At 43.2% G+C, this 14,550-nt stretch overlaps 1 protein-coding gene across 1 annotated transcript in view; it reads left to right on the top strand.

Annotated features, from left to right (window-relative positions):
- The window catches only part of mad1l1 (mitotic arrest deficient 1 like 1), a 32,550-nt gene extending 20,991 nt beyond the window's left edge, over positions 1-11,559 (top strand). Inside the window, exons 12-18 of the mRNA XM_089005459.1 lie at positions 5,830-5,970; positions 7,085-7,141; positions 8,659-8,750; positions 8,822-8,912; positions 9,695-9,899; positions 10,160-10,353; positions 11,036-11,559. Coding sequence (XP_088861585.1) covers positions 5,830-5,970; positions 7,085-7,141; positions 8,659-8,750; positions 8,822-8,912; positions 9,695-9,899; positions 10,160-10,353; positions 11,036-11,188 — 933 coding nt within the window. The 3' untranslated portion in view covers positions 11,189-11,559. The remainder of the gene's footprint in view (positions 1-5,829; positions 5,971-7,084; positions 7,142-8,658; positions 8,751-8,821; positions 8,913-9,694; positions 9,900-10,159; positions 10,354-11,035) is intronic.
- Positions 11,560-14,550: the final 2,991 nt, after the last annotated feature.

Raw genomic sequence — 14,550 nt, 5'->3', positions numbered from 1 at the left:
GATATAGCTAGATAGATCTTTTCGGCATATTAGCATATTTGACAATAAAGCTGACTTTGACTTTGATAGCGAGCTAGCTATATACAGGTAACATCCGAGTTACGACCGGGTTCCTTTCCGACAAAACGGTCGTAAACATAACAAATGACACACTGGCATCTCCTATACGACAAGATAGTATACGATGTCAATCTGTTGTTTTTAAGCAAAGTTTTCTATCAAATACTATTATCTACCAAAATGTTGACAGTTCATTTATAAATCTTATAACTTTTAGTGTCATTTTAATCATTTTATGTTTCGTATTATCGATCTTTATTACTGTGTCGGCGCACACGCTTTCTGCTGACCCAAATACGCACGGCTTCCCACGCATGCGAGCTATCCAAAAATCGCTCTCCCTGCTAACGGAGTAGCCAGAAGAGGTCACATGTCTCAAAGAGGCGGCACCGCAGACCGCGAGCCCGACGCGGCGTTTGTGTCGCGGCGATCCCACCCTCTCCTCCTCAGCGTCAGTGGACACCCCTCCCTTCCCCCGATTGCTGTGCGAGTGAGATGCTGTCATGCTGGAGAAAATTGTCGTACGCGTTTGTTAAGAAACAGTTATTTTGTATCGTCATTTTGTGCAATGTTGCTCCGGCAAATAAACATCCTACTTGTTCGATATTGTCACGTTCGGATTGACAGGTGGGGGCGGGGCCACACCTCGCTGCTTCCACCACTTGCTTCTTCAGGACACCAGGTACAAAAACGGGACGCTGTCAACTTGTCTTTGTACTTTGTTTTACCCTGGACTTTCTATAGCTTCGTCCGAGCCCCTTCCCCGCCCCCCACATCCCGTAATCCTTTCGGAATTGTTCCCTTTCTGCACCGCCGTGTGCGACTTCCGGGTTTCCCATTGCCCACTCGTCGTTTTTGGTATTCTTTATTTTTGATTATTCCCTTATCCTCTTTTTGGGACCAGTGCTTTGTGTTGTAGTTTATTGCTGGCTGTAGCGGTGGCAGCCGTAGAATAAAAAAAAAGGCTTGTGGTCCTAAGTATGGGTGGTTGGAACTCGCACCGGTCCTAAATCGGATGTTACCTGTAGTGATTTAGATATCTAGATAGATAGTGAACTTGATAGCTAGATAGCAAGCTACGTAGCTAGAAAGATAGCGAGTGAGATAGCTAGATAGATAGCGAGCGAGATCACTAGCCGTATTGATAGTGATTGAGATAGCTAGATAGATAACGAGCGAGATCACTAGCCGTATGGATAGCGAGCGAGATCACTAGCCATGTGGATAAGCGAGCGAGAAAGCTAGCTGTATAGATAGCGAGCGAAATAGCGACCCGGATGGATAGTGAGTGAGTGAGCGAGCTAGATAGATAGATAGCAAGCGATATAGCTAGATAGATAGCAAGCTTGCTATATAGTGATGTAGATTGCTAGATAGCGAATTAGATAGCCAGATAGCGAGATACGTAGCCAGATAGCGAGATACGTAGCTAGATAGAGAGATAATGAGCGTGCCAGCTAGATAGATAATGAACTAGATAGCGAGCAAAATAGCTCGTAAGATAGTGAGTGAGATAGCTAGATAGATAGCCGTATGGAGAGCGAGATAGCTAGCTGTATGGCTAGCGAGCGAAATAGCAAGCCGGATGTATAGTGAGTGAGTGAGTGAGCTAAGTAGATAGCAAGCGATATAACTAAATAGATAGTGAGCAAGATTGCGAGCGAGATAGCTAGCGAGATAACGAGATAGATAGCGAGCCGGATGGATGGAGAGCGAGATCGATGGATCAATAAAACATGAGCAACATTTTATTATTATTTTTAAAAATGTGTCATGAGACACGGACATATTTTGAAAAGAACTGTGCTTTACTTTATTCATTTATTTGAATGGATCTCGTTATGTCGAGAAAAAAAAGGTTTGATTGGTTGTGCAAGACGAAAGCTAGCTCGCTCGCGGCTTTCCCCTCGCCGCCCTTTTGGGCAGCCATTGCGCTGCACTGTTTCAAAAACAGAGCCATGAAATTCCTAATGACATTTTTTTTGGTGGCATTTGATTTTTTTATAGCCTGGTCCTCTCTTTCCCTTTTATTTATTTTTCAAATTAAAAGGCTTTTTTAGTCTTTATCTGAGAGATTTTTGATTGAGATGAAATGTGCGCGAGGAGACGGCAAATAGCCAACGGGGCTCAGCTGTTGAAACCCGACCTCCAAATGTCCCTTTTGCGCCTCATCGAGCTCCCCCCTTCTTGCCCCCCCTTATTTTTTTCTCTCTCGCTACGGTTTGTTCGACGACCTTAACACCTTGAAATCACGCACACCTGCTTTGCTGCTGGGCCTATCTGGGATTTAATTACAGTGATCTTTTTTTGGGGGGGAGGGGTGGGTTGGTAATGACGAGGTTGCCGACGTCTCCCTCTCGAGCAATTTCAGCCCCATGGAGCATTGATCTTGACGGTCACTTGGCGCTTTGTGAGGACACTGACACGCTCGCTGCTAAATAGAATTCACTTGACTCGTTCCGTACTCAATCAATGTTGCATTTATTACAATACAAATGAAAAACAAAGTAATGTAGTTTATTCAATACATTGTAAAAATGAAAATTGTAAAGAGCAATACATTGGGAGACTAAACAAATTTTCAAAAAGAGACGTGATCAACATCGAAGGGATAATACTAGTGGGCCTCAATCTGCAGTACATATGCACCTGAAAGCTAGCAACCACACATTTGATGACAGGCTAAAATCTTAGCGATGGTTTGAAAGGGGAGTAAAAGCGATGGTTTGAAAGGGGAGTAAAAGAAGCTATTTTTATAAAACAGCAAAACCCTTCATTAAATCGCCATGGTGGGGTGAGATTTAATTTGGATCGTTCTTACAACAGACTTCTTAAACCACATAGACTTAGTTATGCTGACGAGGTGATCCCAGAGCAATCAGGCCAGTCGTAGACCCCATAATAAGGCAGGCCAATAGAAGTAATCAGTCAGGAAAATAAAAGTAATCAGTGTAGCCTCAGGGAATAATCCTTGCTCCCCCCAACCTTAGAACAGGGACCTATTTTAGCAGAGTCTGGCACCGCCACGTCTGGACAGTAGGGATATGTATAGGACCATAACTATCAGCAAATTTTAGTTCACTGACGAAGCCTCTTGGATAAGAAGCGAAACGTATGACACCTTCAAAGAAGTACAGATGACGGCTGAAGAAACCTTCTCATGGATGGACCACTCTTGTACCACTGAGAGCTTACACATACGTACAATACAATACAAATCGATTTACAGTAAAGTCTCGTTATATCGATATCTGATATATCGATAGTCCCGGTTATATCGATACTATTTCTATGCACGCACGGAGAAAATTACATGCAAACAGGGTCGGATATATCGATAGTCCCGGTTATATCGATATTTTTTCGGACTCCCTTGAATATCGATATAACGAGACTTTACTGTATATAACACTTTAACAACAGCTGAAGCTGTTACAAAGCCCCTAACATGGACATAGTACAGTGATACCTCATTTTACAAACGCTTAACTTTTCACCTTACGAACATTAAATTCGCGAGCATATAGTCTCGGCTGGCGGACTAGTTTTCGGCGGACGAACCAAACCACATGGTGCCACGGTGGCTGGCGGACTAGTATTCCACACCGCCTTTCTTTGATTGTGGAGGGGGTTTGTTATCGAGTGGAGTACTTTTGCTATTATGGGAGCGAAAAAGACCCCACCACAGGCTACCGTTAAGCTGAAGAGGACACAAAAGAAAATGACGGTCGAACAGAAGAAGGATGTCATTGTAAAACACCAACCAGGTGTGCGTTTGTGTGACTTAGCATCTCAGTACCAGTCTGCCAAATTGCTACATGTGCCTAAGGGTGTTTCTGTGTTGTCTAAGCAACGGTCTCAGGCAATAGAAGAGGTTGAAAAACTTCTGTTGATTTAGATTACCGAAAAGGAGCTAGCAAGGGACAGTGTGAGTGAAGGTATTATCACCAAGAAAGCACAGCAACTTCACTCGGATATCATCAAGAGGCAACTACATCAACGGCCATCACAAAGGTCAATAAAACAACCTTATTATACACTACAGTTTATTTCTTTCATGACAACCCAATAGCACATTTATTATACATAAAATAAGGTCTATTTTGTGTAGTTTTAAGGCTTTGAAATTAGAAAATGATGTTTTATGTTTATGATGTTTTATAGTTTCTTATGGGCAATAAATGTTCAGCAGACAAACTTTTTGCCTCACGCACACTTTCTGGGAAAAAATTATGTTCCTGAGCTCAGGTATCACTGTATTACAACTATAGCTATTGTTAAATAATGGTCAAATTGGCGGCAGTTTTTCAAATTTAAAGCCTGTGGTGGGGTCTTTTTCTTTCCCATAATAGCAAAACTACTCGATAACGAACCACGGGCCACCGTGGCGCTGTTCGACCGTGTGGTTTGGTGTCCATCTGAAAACTAGTTCGTCAGGTGAGACTATAGCTTCTTCTTTTCCTTTCGGCTTTTCCCTTCAGGGGTCGCCACAGCAAATCAATGTCCTCCATCTATCCCGGTTTTGTGCATCCTCTTTTCTCACACCAGCTACCTTCATGTGCTCTTTGACGACATCCATAAACCTCCTCTTCGGTCTTCCTCTCGGTCTCCTGCCTGGCAGTTCAAGGCTCAGCATCCTTCTCCCGATATAGTCACTCTCCTCTGGACATGTCCAAACCATCTCAGTCTGACCTCTCTGACTTTCTCTCCAAAGCCTCTAATATGAGTTGTCCCTCATTCCTGATCCTATCCAACCTGGTCACTCCCAAAGAAAACCTCAACATCTTCAGCTCTGCTACCTCCAGCTCTGCTTCCTGTCTTTTCTTCAGTGGCACTGTCTCCAGTCCAAACATGGCTGGTCTCACCACTGTTTTATACACATTTCCTTTCATCCTAGCTGAAACCGTTCTATCACACATCACACCTAACATTTTTCTCCAGCCACTCCAGCCTGCCCGGACAGGTCAGGTGAGACTATATGCTCGCCAATTTAATGTTTGTGAGGTGACCTAAAGTGTTTGTCAGCGGAGGTATCACTGTATTAAGTAGTGTTTGCGCGCAAATGTTTTGAAAGGTGTTTATATATGAAATGTATTATTATTATTAGTATTATGTGAATCTACATATCATCCTAACTGTCCGTTGAAGTCTTATTTTGTCCATTTTTGTAGCGGCCCCAAACCGAACGGTGATGGAAGAACACGTGATCGATTGGATGACCGCCGTGTAGAAATGTCATAGCACCTCCTGTGCTACGACATGCCCACCGTCTTGTCAAACAAAAGCGCTCACAATGGGAAGCTATCTGTGCTATCTTAATACAACGCTGCCGTCCTATTTGAGTTGCGAGGGATGAGATGCCGTCACATCACGTGAGAGGAACACGCGGCTCTGTCTTCGCTGCTAGCTTTGATCCCCCCCTTGTCTTTATCCTCTCTCGTTTGGAGTCCAGTGTGAGAAGTAATGGAGACAAGCGTCACCTTGAGCACATCTCGTCATGTTCCTGTTCCTTGTCTACAAAAGGAAAGAAAGGAGGGGGGTCGAGGGCTTTGCCTGTCTGTCACACGCCAACTGCTGAGAAATGGCAGACCAATCATAAAAATATCAAAAACGCTTCATTTTCGTTCACACATGTTTGGTGTCGTGGGGGGGAACGTCAAATGTCGCACTCGTTTCATGTGTGTGTGTGTGCGTGTGCGTGTGCGTGTGTGTGTGTGTGTGTGTGTGTGTGTGTGTGTGCGTGTGTGTGTGTGTGTGTGTGTTTTGCAGGAACGCGACGGCATGCGCTCCATCCTGGAGTCGTACGACAGCGAGCTGGCACCAGCCGAGCACTCGCCGCAGCTCAACAAGCGTCTGAAGGAGGCCGAGGAAGTGCTTCACAAGACGCAGAGCTTCAACACTGACATGCAGGTGCATGCCCCTGCGCGGTCGACGTTTCAAACTCCATCGTGGATATAGAAAGATAGATATAGATATATAGGTATCATCCGAGTTACGACCTGGTTCCGTTCTGTCAAAACGGTTGAAATTCAAACGGTCGAAAACCATTCAAAATGGCCTATGTGACGTTTACACGACAGGATAGTAGACGATGTCAATCTGTTGTTTTTATGCAACGTTTTCTATTGAATGCTATTATATACCAAACTGTTTACAGTTCATTTATAAATTTGATCACTTTTAGTGTCATTTTTATCATTTTATATTTAGTATTATCAATTTTTATTACTGTATACCTGCACCTGTAATATATACCAAACTGTTTACTGTTCAGTTTTACATGATTAATTAATTTTCCATATGATTTGACATTATTTTAGGTAGTAAATTCATTTAAACAAAAAAAAACGAAGAGCCATTTGGGGAGCCAAATAGCCGAATCTTTTTTGTGAGCAGATCACAAGAATCGGCACTGAAAAAGAATTGTCTCTCCATTCTTTTTTTGGTGAGCTGAGCCAAATGAATCTGCTCTCTAAAAAAGAAGTAGCTCTCTAAAAAGAGCCAAATCTTTTTGTTTAGCCGATCAAAAGAATCGCCTCTCTAAAAAAGAATATGCTCTCTAAGAAAGAATTGGCTCTCTATTTCTTTTATTGGTGAGGTGAGCCAAATGAATCGGCCCTCTAAAAAAGAATCACCTCTTTAAAAAGAGCCAAATCTGTTTCTTGAGCCAATAAAAAGAAACGCCTTTCTATAAAGAGCCAATTCTTTTTGGTGAGCCGAGCCAAAACAATCTGCTTTCTAAAAAAGTATCGGCACTCTAGAAAAGAATCAGCTCTCTAAAAAGTGCTGATTCTTTTTGGTCAGCCAAGCCAATACAATTGGCTTTCTAAAAAGAATCGTCTCTCTAAAAAGAGCCGGAATTCCCATCACTATTACTCCACAGCTGAAATTCTGCATTTTGCCCAAATGTAACGCAGCCTGGCAAATTCTAAAGAGGTTCCCCAAAAATAGAAGATCAGATTTTTTTTTTGATTTTTTTTTTTTTTTTTTTTTTTTTTTTTTTTAATTGTGTTGATGATTTCAGGTCCAGCTCACCAAAGCTCAGGAGGAGACCGGCCAGCTTCAATTACAGCTTTGGACCGTAAGTCGGAATATATTCACGCACATTAAATGCAGCGTAAGAAACCTTACACTGTCTTCTTTCATCAGAAAAAAGGATTTCAAACCTCTAAAGATGGAGGACACTGATTTGCTGTGGCGACCCCCTGAAGGGAAAAGCCCAAAGGAAAAGAAGATTCTTAAATGATATGGGTCTGGAGTTAGCTGAGCTTTAAATGGGGGAGGATGTACAAAATACAAAACAATACATACATATTGATTGATATAGCGCTTGAACAACAGCTGAAGCTGTAACAAAGCGCTAACATGGAAAATAAAGGCAAATGCTGCCCGCTTGTGGAAGGCAGACACATTGCCAGAGGTCTGACCGGCGCTTTATCATCACACTGCCCGAATAACCAAAACCTGAATAAATTCGGGAATGGCAGCGAATGAGTTCATAGCAAAGTAGAAAAAAAGTAGGATAAAAGTGAAAGTTGCTGAAAACATCTTTTTCTCCGATTTTTTTTATTCCTTGCAAACAAGGAATTCCGATCAACTTGCCAACGTTCCATTGCTGTTGACTCAAAAAAATGGTAAAAGCTCAACTTTTTTTCCCTCTTGGAAAAAAATCGCATTGATATCGCTGCAGACTCCATTTTTAGTAGTTTGCCCTTAACTCATTAACTGCCATTCCCGAATTGATTCGGAAATTGAAAAGCATGACATGAAGTGCAATTCCCGAATGTATTCGGGTTTTGGTTTTTCGCGCGAGGGGGGTGCCGATAAAGTGCCGGTCAGACCTCTAACAATGTTTTTTTTTCCCCTATTAGGAGGGGGCAGCATTTGGCTTTGTGCAATGTTAGTGATTTGTTCCAATCAATATTTATGTATTGTATTTTATTTTAAACAGCCGTTCCATTTCAAGGCCAGATAACTCGAGACACATATAACTTAAGAATGAACTCTTTTTTCTGATGAAAGAAGACTGTCTCGGTTTTCTAATGCTGTATTGGACGTTAATGTGGTCCTGAAGCTCAATATTCTGTGGATCCTGGAATTTGAGTGACGGTGATGCATTTGGGAAATTAAACAAGGAGGCCATTTGGCCCCGTTGTTTCTGAAAAGGGGGCCAAATTCTAAAATGACTGAGCCCGATTTAACTAAATTTCCCAAGTATACAAAACTTGATTGTATACTTAATACAGTGATACCTTAGCTTACAAACTTCATTGGTTCCCAGAAAGTGTTTGTAATGTATCTTCCAAACGTTTATTTCCCATAAGAAACCATTCAAATGAGAATAATCCTTTCCTAGGTCCCCATAAAACATCATTGTCTATTAAATAAGCCTTAAAACTACACAAAATAGACCTTATTTTATGTATAATAAATGTACTATTGTATTGTAATGAAAGACAGCCGAAAAACACCCCAACACAGGCACAGGCATGAAATTCGCAAATTTCATGTTTGTGAGGCGAAAAGTTTGTGAGCTAAAGCGTTCGTAAAATGAGGTCAAAACATAATCGAACCCCACCACCCCCCAACTCAATCCAGATGCAGCTTCAGATGGAATCTCTGAAGAAGCCGCCTACAGCCGCGGAGGATGCCGCCCCCTCTGCAAGCAAAGGGGAGGTGGCCATGCTCAGGTGTGATTTGTGGGGGGCGGGTGGGGGCTGGCGAGCACCGTCGCCTCCAACTGGTTTTGAATGTGTTGCAGGCAGAAGATTGAAGATCTGGAGGCGGAGCGCCAGCGTTTGCAGGAGCAGAAGGAAATGATGGACGTGCGACTGGAGAGACTCAACCTGCAGGCAAGGGACTCCTTAAAACATCAACAAATTAACAAACAGATTAATCCATAAATGAATAAAAATAAACTCATTAATATGAATATGAATGTTCATAAAGAAAGTCATAAATAAATTAGAACATAAATGAATAAATGAATTAGGAAATAAATTAATCCATAAATGAACAAAAATATCCAAACAGATAAACTCATTAATTAATATGTTCATAAAGAAAGTCATAAATAAATTCCCACTTAAATTAATAAAAATAAACAAATTAATGAATGAATACATCTGTAAATTAATACATTGGTCGATGAATTAGTCAACAAATTAATACATGAATGACCAATAATATCCAAAAAAATTAATTAATACGTTCATAAAGAGACCAATAATATCCAAAAAAATTAATTAATATGTTCATAAAGAAAGTCATGAGCACATAAATTAATAAAAATAAACAAATTAATCAATGAATACATCGGCAAATAAATTAATACATAAATTAGTCAATGAATTAGGAAACAAATTAATACATAAATGAACAAAAATATCCTAACTAATAAACTAAAGAATTAATACGTTCAGAAAGAAAGTCATAAATAAATTACCACGTACATGAATAAAAATAAACAAATTAACGAATGAATACATGAGTAAATAAATTCATCCATAAATTGGTCAATACCCTTTACCCTAAGCATCCTGCTCAGCCCTGCTCAGCAGTCCGCAATCGTCGCTTTTGATCATAGTCTACTGTATGTCGATATTCCCGATGCCCCCCCCTCCCCGCCCCCCAGGGCGACTACGACCCCCTCAAAACCCGCGTGCTCCACTTGAAGATGAACCCCACGGCGGCGGCTAAGCAGCAACGTCAGCAGGAGATGGAGGCCCTGCGGCAGGAAGTGGAGCGCCTCCGCGACGTGGTGCGCAAAGTGCAGGAAGGGGGCCAGGGCCCCCCCGCCGACGCCGACCTCAGCCTGCCGCCCCCCAAGGAGGTCCTCGGTGAGAAACGCTGCCGAGGCTCGTCGCTTTTGTTCTTCGCCGGAGTCTCGTTTTCATTTGAGCTCGAATTTAGCCCAAGATGGCCACCCGTTGTCTCCCGAGCCTCCATTTTGGAGCATGAAGGAATCTTGTTTCCATTTGGCCTCTGGCAGCTGGCCCAAAATGACCACCCGTTGTCTTCCCAACCCACCATTTTGGAGCTGAAAGGCCAAAGGGAGGCAAGTTGGAACGACAAAATAATGGCACTCTGTCATCTGCAGATTTGCTGAAGCAGATTAAGCTGCTGGAGTTGAAGAACCAGCGTCTGAAGGAGGTTTTCAAGCAGAAGATCCAAGAGTTCCGCACCGTCTGCTACATCCTGACCGGCTACCAGCTGGACATCCCCATCGAGAACCAGTACCGCCTCACCTCCGTCTACGCCGAGCATGTCCACGACTGCTTGCTCTTCAAAAAGGTTTTTTATTTTTCATAAGAGGAGCTGCCGTGTGTCATCTGCATCATTTGGGTCTCCCTCCCCAGGGGGGGAGACATCTGATTAGCATCCCCGATGAGGTCTATTTATCAGCCTGATTTTCTTCTCTCCAGATTCCAAGTCAAAGTTTTGAAGATGGCCCAAGATAAAAAAACAAAATGGCGGCCATTTTTTCCCCGATACTTGCCACATGGCTAACAATCAAAGGCTAAGCTAGGCGAAGCGCTTGACGTTGACGAATGGTCGCAAAATGTTAGCGACGGCTTCTTCAGAACCAAGCTGTTTTTTTTTTTTTGCTTCTTCTCTCTTTGGCATCATTCTGGAGCGGTCAAATATGTCCTGCGGCGTGCGCAATTATGCAAAGAGTCATTCTAGATTTGTTTAAAGGGTTCTTGGCGAAAGGGAAGAAGCCGTTTGATTATCTGCCGGTGTTGGGTAGCACGATTAGGAAGCGCTTATCCGAAGGGGGTCGCTGGAAGAGGTGGTGACCAGGGTATCGGGGGTTCTGTCGGACAAAAAGTGACGTCCTCAGCATCAAAGTTAGCTCGTCTGTGCCTTTTTTCTTATCTTTGAACACATTCCAGTCACGGATTTATGTCAGCGGATTCAAAATGTACTGCGTGGACGTATCGAGGGGCAACGGCACTTTTTTGTGGGGTTTTAGGGTCCGTCGGGGAGCATGGAGCTGATGGAGACGGCCTTCTCGCGGACGCTGGGCGACCTGGTGGAGCTGCACCTGCACCACCAGAACAGCATCCCCGTCTTCACATCCACCCTGACCATCGATCTGTTCGGGCGGCAGACCATCGTCGGCTGAGCAAACCCCCACAGCCCCTGCCCCCTTTTAATTTTATTTTTTTAATTTTTTGACGTTGGTGATAAATTGACGATCTTTGGATCTTTTTTTTTTTTTTAAATAATAATAATACATTTCATTTTTAGCGCCTTTCAAAGCTCTCAAGGACACTTTACAGTTACAGACAAGCATAGCAAGAACATGGACAGTCAATCAAAAGGAAGACGCTTCAGGAAGGCCAAGTCAAACGTGAGACGTTTTTAGCCGAAAAGAATGAGCATGTATCGTAAAGGTGTTTTTAGCCGAAAAAAATTACCTTGTATAGTAAGGCGTTTTTAGCCGAAAAAATGACCATGTATAGTAAGCCGTTTTTCATTAAAAAAACAACCATGTATAGTAAGGTCTTTTTAGCCGAAAAAATGACCATGTATACTACAGCGTTTAAAAAAACAACAACAACCACCATGTATAATAACGCGTTTTTAGCCGAAAAAAATGACAGTGTATAGTAGGGCATTTTTGGCCGAAAAGAACGACCATGGTGTTTTTAGCCCGAAAAAGTGACCATGTATCTATAGTTAGGGGGGGGGCACACAGAGGCGGAGGGAGGGAGAGTATCTGACGGAACGAGAGAAATTTGAAGGTCAGATAGGTATGGGCGGACTCAATGTTATGGATAGCTTTAAATGTAGAAAGAAGAATTTTAAAGTTGATTCTATATTTGACTGGGAGCCAATGGAGCTCATGGAGGATGGGGGTGATGTGGTGAAAGGATGAGGTTCTGGTGATGATCCGGGCTGAAGAATTCTGGATGAGTTGAAGTTCTTGGAGAATTTTTTGAGGGACACCAAAGAGAAGTGAATTGCAATAGTCAATCCAGGAGGTGACAAGACTATGAACAAGGATAGCAGTGGTGTGAGAAGTGAGAGACGGGCGAAGACGATTGATATTGCATAGGTGGAAGTACGCAGACCGGGTTAAGTTATTTATGTGGGAGTGGAAAGTTAGTGTGCTGTCAAGAATGACACCTAGGCTTTTCACCTGATGGGAGGGAGAAACGGTCAAATTGTCAATAGTGAGAGACAAACTTAGCTTTGCTCAAGGTGGATTTGGTACCAACGAGGAGAATTTCAGTTTTTTCGCTGTTTGAGGAAATTATGGTCAAGTCAAGATGGTGCCCCCCTGTGTGGCTGCCTCCACAGCAGCTCCTTCCTTTTCTACTTTTTCATTTATTTACTTTTCCGTTTGTGCTTTGTTTACTTTCATTCCCTAAAGCTACGGGGAGGAGATGGGCATCTTCACTTTTGCTCATTGCCGTTATTTTTTACTCTTTCACCGCTCCTGTTAACGGGGAAACCACTCGCACTCTGAATCCCATTGTTTACAGTCGAGACCAGCTATTAGCATGGTGAGCTAATAGCGGACTAGCGGCCGCCGCACCGGACATCCCCGACAAGCTGAGGAGGAGAAAACGAGGATGTCGGGCCGGGAAAGATCGCCGCAAAAGAACGAGAAAATACCGACACGTTCTCCCGTCCGTCATCATGCGGAATATGAGATCGCTCCAGATTAAAATGGACGAGCTGGCGGCGCTAACGCAGCACCAGAGGGAGTACCGGGAAGCCAGCTTGCTACTCGGCTATCGGCAATCACTCCAGACACTCACGCTGAGGAGGGCTTCCAACTCGTACGAGCGGACAGAAATGCATGCAGCGGTAAGCAGAAAGGAGGGGGGATTGACTTTTAAGAGAGCTGATTCTGTACTTTGGAGGAGACGGAAACCAGATTGGAATGGTTCGTAGAGATCATTCTGGGATATGTGAGAGTGTAGCTGAGAGTACACAACTTTTTCTAGGATTTTGGAAATTAAAAGAAGGTGAGAAATGGGGCGAAGGTTCTTGAAGTCATTGGGATCAGATCCAGGCTTTTTAAGAATTGGTGTGACAGCTGCCGTTTTGAGGGGGACAGGGACAATTCCTGAGGACAGCGGGGAGTGAATAATGGCTGAAATGAATGGAAGGAGAGATGGCAAGCAGGATTTGACCAGAACTGTTGGGAGGGGATCTAATTGACTGGAAGAATTCTTGGATTTAGTTATGACATTCGAGAGATGAGGAAGATCAAAAGAAGATAAGAGATGAAAGGGGGTAGGAAGGTTGGGGGAGGGGAGGGGTTCAGAGGAGCCAAGATGCTGGTGGATTTTGTTGACCTTTTCAGAAAAGAATAGAAGGAGAGAATTGCAGGTGTCAGAGAAATAAAAGTATGGGGGGAGAGAAACGGGGTTGAATGATTCTGTTATAAAGAGAGAGAGTCCAGAGTAGTATTGTGACTTAGCTTGAGAGATACTGTTCTTGTAGAGAGAAAGTTGAGTGGTGTACATTGCGATAAAGTCTTTCAAGCTGGCGTGTTTTCGATTTCATGGAGGGGAGATGAGCGTCGAACCAGGGTGCAGAACAAGTGAATAAAACACAGCAGGATTTGACAGGGGCGAGCGAGTTAAGAATGTCGTTGAGGTCCGAGTTGTAGCGGCAAACCAGATCATCAGGAGACGAGCATGGGTCCAGAGATAATGAGGCGAACATGAAAGCAAGAGTCCGGGTTAATGCCCTTTAAAGTTAATAGAACGGGGTGTTTTTGTGGTGGAGAGTGAGATGGACACGTTACAAGTAACGAGGTAATGGTCCATTTTGAGCCAATAGCAAGGAGCTCGGCCGCTGCATATTTGAGCCGTCCTTCCTTCGGTCGATGTCCGGGTGGTGGTGAATCAACGAGAGCACGGCGAGAGCAGACAGATCAGCTCTGTCGCAGGAAAGTGGGGCCATCGTTTAACTGGTGGGAGAATGTCGCAAATGATCGCTAATAGCAATCAAAACGGTAGAGATGATGGATCGAAGGCTCAAAAATGTCACGGGATGAGATCAATGTAATCCAGCGTCGAAAAAAACTACAGTAAAGTCTCGTTATATCGATATCGGATATATCGATAGTCCCGGTTATATCGATACTATTTCTATGCACGCACGGAGAAAATTACATGCAAACAGGGTCGGATATATCGATAGTCCCGGTTATATCGATATTTTTTCGGACTCCCTTGAATATCGATATAACGAGACTTTACTGTACCATGTATTGTAGGCCTGGAAAAAATGACCATGTATAGTAAGGTGTTTTTGGTTAAAAAAAAACAACCAACAAACTAACAAGGCTTGTTAGCTGAAAAAAAAGACCATTATATAGCAGGCCTGGCCAACCCGCGGCTCCCGAGCCGCATGCGGCTCTTTGGCTGATTTCATGCGGCTCTTAAGGGACGTCCACATGACAAGCGTAAAAAATGTTTGGGGCTAGCGCTGCCATTCATCCTATGTACCGTAATATCACGA

This window comes from Hippocampus bargibanti, linkage group LG10 (genome assembly GCF_051943395.1).
Source record: "Hippocampus bargibanti isolate YZ-2025 linkage group LG10, ASM5194339v1, whole genome shotgun sequence".
Taxonomy (NCBI): Eukaryota; Metazoa; Chordata; class Actinopteri; order Syngnathiformes; family Syngnathidae; genus Hippocampus; species Hippocampus bargibanti.
Note: the sequence above shows the minus strand (reverse complement) of the source record. Positions and strands in the feature narration are given on the sequence as shown.